We start from the raw sequence: 6,163 nt of genomic DNA on the forward strand, positions 1-6,163 counted from the left end.
GGGAGCCTGCTTCTTCTCCCTCTCCCTCTGCCATTCCCCCTGCTTGTGCCCTCTGGCCCTATCTCTCTGTCAAATAAATACACAAAATCTTTTAAGAATAAATAAATAAACAAACAAACAAATAAATAAATAAGATGAAATGAAATAAAATGTATGCTAATAGAACTGCAGGAGACCTAGAGAAAAGTCAAGTTTCTCGAACACCACTCTTCTCTAGTTAATTTGTGGTACTACTGCTTCCACATTATTTCATCTACTACTCCTTTTTCCTACTGTCAGCCCCATGCCTCACACCCTCCTTGCACCCCACATTTCCCTTGCTCCCCGCCCCAACAACAGACATTCTTGACGATTATCAACAGAAGCTTTATTTCTCATTGCTTGGAACATAATTGAAGGTTAGATGGAAAGAGGGAGGGAAGGACGGAGGGCCTGCGGGAGAAAGAATCCTGCAAGGAGGAGGAGGAGTGGCTGGAGCAGGGAAGACCAGACGCATGTACAGGGCAAAAGGGGCAATTAGACCATAGGAAATGTTGAATGGGGTGGGGGTGGAGGCAGAGGGAAATTATAGGGGGCATAAAATTCAGAATCAGCCACAGGGGGGCGAGGTGAGCATTGGACCCAGGCTGGTTAGAGGAGGGGAAGTTAGTACAACTTAGGACTCCAGGACTCTGGGGATTCAGTCAGGGTATCAGGGCTCTGGTTTCAGGTTTCAGGGTGTAACATGGGGGAGCCCAGTAGGGGCTGTGCTGGCTGCAGGGGGAGCCCCCAGGCCCCTCCCCTGGAGCCCCTCCTTTTGGGGGAATCTCACTGACGTGGCAAAGCCATTCACTGTAGTCTGGCTGCAAGCTCTCCGCCAGGCCCTTGGACACTCCACTCCAGGCCTAAAGACAGATATCTCCAGGTCAAGGGTCAATTAGGGGCAGGGACTCAAAGACCCAGGCTCTGGACCAAGGGAGCTCTTGCAAGGTCTGCAACTCCTGGGATTACAGAAGGCACACACAGACTCCCGGGGAGGGGGTGCCCATACCACGGTTTCCCTCTGCCCCACCCAATCTATATAATCCGTTCTTCTGTGCATCTCTCCCCATCTAGCCCCTCCCCCCACTGACTGGCCACATCCTGACCGTTAGTGCAGGCCCCCTCCCCTCTCCTCTGCCCACCCCCATGCTCTGTCTGACTTGCAGACAGAGGCAGCCGGTAGCTGGCAAACTGCAGTCTGCCTGTGACAATGTTCTCACCGAAAAATTTCCATGGTATTCGGTAACCAGATCCTCGAGGTTCTTGAGGGTAGGAATTCGGGGAATCGTCCTGGTGGAGAAGAAAGAGGGAGCAGGAGCATGTTGGTTATGCTGTTTTATGACCAGTCTCCCAGCTCTCCCAGACAGAACGAAGGGGTTCTGTGTTCCCTAGGCCTGCAGCTTCCTTCCATCGCCATGCCCCCTTGAGTGATCCCTTGTTCCTTACTGTCCCGCTCTCTACTCCTGGAGACCCTGCGACAACCCTCCAGTACTATTTCTTCCCAGCTACCCCACCTCATTTTCCTGGGATATCTGAAATCTCACCGTTCCAGCCAGCAGTACACACAGATAAGGCTAATAATCAATCCCATGGAGCCAAGGGGGATAAGCACAGCTTCCAACGCAAACAACAAAGGATTCTCTACAAAAAAAAAAAAAAGAAGAAGAAGAAGAAGGAGGAGGAGGAGGAGAAAGAGAAAGAGCCCTGATGTCTGTAGTGTCCCAACTTTGGTGCCAGGCACAGTGCTAGACACTTTCCATATTCTTAATCCTCACAGCTCTTGAGAGTGGGGTTGGGGGTGGGGGGAACAATCATTATCTCCATTTTACAGATGAGAAAACAGAATCAAAGAGGTTAGTGATGTGCCCGAGGTCAAAGAGGGAGTAACAAGCAGAGCCAGGTTTAAAACCCTATATCGGTCTGGCTCCAAAGCCATCTTTACCACGTAGGCTTTCCAGGAATGCTGTAGGGGAATCTTAAACATTCTATATCTTTTCTGCCTCCTTCTTGACAATGCCCCCCCCCAACTCTAACAACATAGTGACCCAACCCTACACAGAAAAAACCTGTGACCTGGGGGTTAAGGTTGAACAGTGAGGGGAGACAGGCCACCAAATCTGGGGGGCTTAGGGGTCAAGAGGTACAGCAAAAGAGAGCGATGCTAGACAGGGTTGGGGTGCCGGGCTCATGGGTCACAGTGAGGCCTTAGGCCCATTTTACCCTTGGAAGTGTTGCTGCCCCAGTGGACTGGGCGGCTCCATTCACTCCAACGCTGAGCGCTTCCGCAGAGCGGATTATAGCGGCTCCGGACACGGAACGTGTAGAATTTCTGCCCATCCACGCTAGGCAGAGAGAAGCTATTTCGGTGGTCCACCGATTGTTCCTTGGGGAGAAAGAGGGTGAGGGAGAGATGGGTGTCTAAAAGAGAAGGGAGAATGAAAACTTCTGCCCTTCCCCCTGGTCATCGTGTTCTTCCTGGCTCTTTTCTCCTCTCTTGACTCTAGCCGCACTGCTCCCTTCACAGACTAGAATTCAAGGCCTCCTCGCCAGATGCCCTTGAAGGCTCCCTTTTGTTTACTTGCCTATCAGGTATAGGTAAGGAAAAGTCCATGGAAAGTCACTGGTGATGATAGGGAAAGGAGCTGGATGAGAGGAGAGACAAAGCAAAGGAACTGGGTGGTAAGGCGGGGAGGTGGGGGCGCAGGTGGTGATGGCAGAGAACAGGTGCTCGAGATTGCGCCCTCCTACTTGGCTGTTTGACTCCTTTATCCTCATCTGCTCAGCCTGAGCTGCTGCAGTCCTGCCCCCATCACTCACAGTCCAGCTGCGGTCCCAGTCACTCCGGTACTGCACCAGGTGCTCCAGACAGTGGTCCAGGTGTCTGTTGCTCCAGCTCAGTTCTAGCTGGGATTCACTCAGGTTGCGAAGGGTCAGGTTCTCCGGGGCCCAGGGGATCACTGGAGAAATGTGTATGTGTGGGGGTGGGGTGGGGTGTGTGTGTGGTCATTCCCCTGGCCTAGACGAGTTAGGATCCTGAAGGCAGTGTCCCTGATCCCTCCACCCCTCCCTATCCAGACCCCTCACCTCCTCCTTCTTGCCTAAGTACCCTTAAGGTGAAAGAACACCACTCCATATATCCCAGTGCCCCCATAATACATCCCTGGACTCTTGGTGCCCTTTCCAAATTACCCAGATTCTGTAGTTTTAGTGTCCGAATGGACTGTCTCCTGGGTTCCCGTGGGTCCTGGAGCTGGACCACAAATGTTTCGTAGAGATGGATCTCCTCCTTTTGCAGCCAACAGCCAGCAGTGGTCCCTCCAGAGAACAGATAGTGGCCACACTCCTGGACTTTATCATCATTGGAGTTCTTGTACCTAGAGAAGGGTTGGGAGAAAGAGGAACGGTGGCATAAACTTGGGTACTACAGATACCACAGCCCAGCCTCGTCTCCTTTGAACTGACTTACTACCGTGAGAAAATAGTGGGGAGGGTCAGACAATGGCTACCCACTTTCTTGGTCCCCATGAAGTCCCTCACATCCAGCCCACCCCGCTCTGACTCCCTTGTGCTGTTCCCTCTTCCCTTCTCATACCAGTAGTGCAGAGTCAGGTTGCTGGGCTGGGGCTCAGAGCTGCTGTCCCAAGTGCAATTCATGTACTCAACATTGAACACAAAACACTGGACCTCTGGGAGGGGCAGGGTGGAAACACTGAGGGTCCTAGGAGGTGTAGCAGTTGGGAAGAAACCTAGGTTGGAGAGAAGACAAAGAGGGGGAGGGGAAGACCAGAAATGATGGTCAGAAGAAGCAGCAGCATGAGGCAGAGAACCCTTCCCCTTTCCTTCTCCACAGTACTCTTAAATTCTGCCCGCATCCTTCTAATCTCCCATGGCAGGTTGGACATTTCTGTACGGCCCCTTCCCACAGTCTCCCCTCTCCCCAACCCCCTCCAGTCCCACGTTTCCCACCAGCTGTGACGTCTTCATTCCCATTGGGCATGGGGACTGTTGGGTTCAGCCCCACCCCCAGCAGAGGCAGCTGCAGGAATAAGAAGGATCTGAGTGGCAATGGTGGCTTCAACATGGCGCTTGCTCTTCGTTCCCTGGGTGTAGACTGTCAGGAACCTGGGCCCCTCACCCATTACCCCTCCCCACCCACACATTTCCTTCTGTCATAGCTTCCGGTGGAAAGAACCTTAGAAACCAGGGCTTTACAGAGGGTGTGGCAAATGTGTGCTGTGACACAGGCCAAATCTTCTGGGAGATTAAGTGTTAATCTAATCCGTAGGTGTAACACCACCACTGTAAAGTGCTGTTAGGCAGGAACAGAGGCTGAGCACACGAGACTGTCATGGACTCGAGAATCCTCAGACCACCCGGATCCCAGGAAGGATCTGTTCCCCATTGCCACCACAACCATCACCACTCCCTACCAACCACCCTCTCATCTAAGCCATTTTATCCCGTAGAGTGGAGGGTCTGGACCTCCCTCCCCTTCCTGTGCTCAGTCACCCTGAAACCTCTGTGAAAGCCCTACTGTCTCGGGTGGAAAGTACAGTCTTGACTCCTGTGGGCACACATATAGCTGTCTTTCTTCTGACCTAATCCAAATCCAAATATCCACTCTTAGCTGCTGCCTGAGCTGGGTCCCTGTTGAGACTGGTGAGGAGGTCTGACTTAGAAGTAGATTCTGGAAATGGAGGAACAAACACACTGGCTTCAAACTCCTCATCTTCCCCTAAATCTGCTTCTCTTCCTGTGTTCCCTATCTCAGTTAACGTGTCATCACCCTTTTGGTCACCCAGACTTGAAACCTCAAAGTCCTCATCAATTTCTCCCTCTCTCTCATTCCTGAGAATCCAATCAGTTCTAGTCTGTGGTGTTTCTCTCAGCAGTGTCCTCCTTTCCATCAGTACAGCCACTGTGCTAAATCAGCCTTTCATTCCCTCTAGTCATGATTATTCCTTGAACCCACTAACTGGCCTTTCTTTTTTTCTGCCTTTCCTTGAGAGACGGGGAGCAGAGAGAGAATTTTTTCACGATCCTGAGATCCTTACCTGAGCCAAAACCAAGAGTAAGATGCTTAACCGACTGAGCCATCCAGGCGTCCCCAGGCCAGTCTTTCTTTCTTATATTTTATTTATTTATTTGAGAGAGAGGGAGAGCAAGAGTGTGGGCAGGGAGAGGAGGAAGGGACAGAGGGAGAAGGAGAAGACTTGCCTGCTGAGCAGTGAGCACGACTCAGGGATCAATCCCGGGACCTGGGATCATGACCTGAGCCGAAGGCAGACGCTTAACCTACTGAGCCACCCAGGAGCCCCCAGCCTTCCTTTCTAAAGGCCCCTGGTCTCTAACTCATTCTTTGTCTTATTGCCAGATTTATCTTTCCCCAAACACAGAGCCAATTGGAGACACTTTGTAAAAACTATTTATTCGGCAAACATTTACTGAGTTTTAAATATGTGTCAGGCACTGTGCTTATGTTTTAACCCGCCCTAATGTTCTGTGGGATACAGTTACTTAGGGTTGGCTCAAATGTTACCTTCTCCAATATGTTTTCCTCTCCCCAATCAGAATTAATCTGTCTTCCCACTGTGATTCAATAGCATTTTGTCAGTGTTATTTTTGCCATTTGCTAATTTGATTAGTTTTTAATTTATCATTATCTGTTAACTTTTATTACAGCACTCCATCTTTTCTCTAAAGAGAAATTAGAGAAATTTCTCTGAAGAGCAATGGCATCACAGAAAGTGTACTGGCCCTTGAGTCCAGAAAAAAAATCTTAGCCTCAGGTCTGTTTCTTAGTACCTGAATGACATGGGGCAAGTGAACTTCCACTCTGAAAATCAGCTTCCTCATCCACAAAATGGAGATGATTATAATCTCTAACTCATGGGGCTGTTTGCAGGTTAAAGGAGGTGATGTCTGGAAAGCATCTGACACTTACGTGCCTCTTTCCAAGTGGGAGTTCATGGACACTTAGGGGATATACTGTTGACCTTTAGGGGTCTAAGAATTTCCCTGGAAAGTATGTAACATTTTGTTTGCCTCTGTAACTTTCCCGGGAAGGCCCATAACGCCTATCAGCATCTTAAAGGGGCTGTGAATGGAATAAAGGTTACAAACCTTCGCTCCAGACCGTAAA

General features: G+C 50.3%; 1 protein-coding gene across 2 annotated transcripts; it reads right to left on the reverse strand.

The window, feature by feature from the left end:
- Positions 1–345: 345 nt before the first annotated feature.
- On the reverse strand, positions 346–4,148 carry IL2RG (interleukin 2 receptor subunit gamma). 2 transcript variants are annotated; one of them, XM_004777214.3, is made up of 8 exons: positions 3,988–4,148; positions 3,614–3,767; positions 3,211–3,395; positions 2,839–2,978; positions 2,242–2,404; positions 1,566–1,662; positions 1,242–1,311; positions 346–884 (listed from the first exon to the last, which is right to left on the reverse strand). In XM_004777214.3, the coding sequence occupies exons 1-8, from the start codon at positions 4,100–4,102 to the stop codon at positions 684–686; spliced, it is 1,125 nt and encodes a 374-aa protein (XP_004777271.1). In that variant the 5' UTR covers positions 4,103–4,148; the 3' UTR covers positions 346–683. The 2 variants fall into 2 exon arrangements, with proteins under 2 accessions (XP_004777271.1, XP_044929934.1); XM_045073999.1 differs by lacking the exon at positions 1,566–1,662.
- Between the last annotated feature and the right edge of the window lie 2,015 nt (positions 4,149–6,163).

The sequence above is a fragment of the Mustela putorius genome, unplaced genomic scaffold, assembly GCF_011764305.1.
Source record: "Mustela putorius furo isolate JIRA1106 unplaced genomic scaffold, ASM1176430v1.1 tig00537297_pilon_pilon_pilon, whole genome shotgun sequence".
NCBI lineage: Eukaryota > Metazoa > Chordata > Mammalia > Carnivora > Mustelidae > Mustela > Mustela putorius.

Coding starts and splice junctions, on each gene's coding strand:
- IL2RG (XM_004777214.3), bottom strand. CDS start 4,102: ATGTTGAAGCCACCATTGCCACTCAGATCCTTCTTATTCCTGCAGCTG. Junction 3,768..3,987: donor GAATGAAGACGTCACAGCTG/GTGGGAAACGTG, acceptor TCTCCAACCTAG/GTTTCTTCCCAACTGCTACA. Junction 885..1,241: donor AATACCATGGAAATTTTTCG/GTGAGAACATTG, acceptor ATCTGTCTTTAG/GCCTGGAGTGGAGTGTCCAA.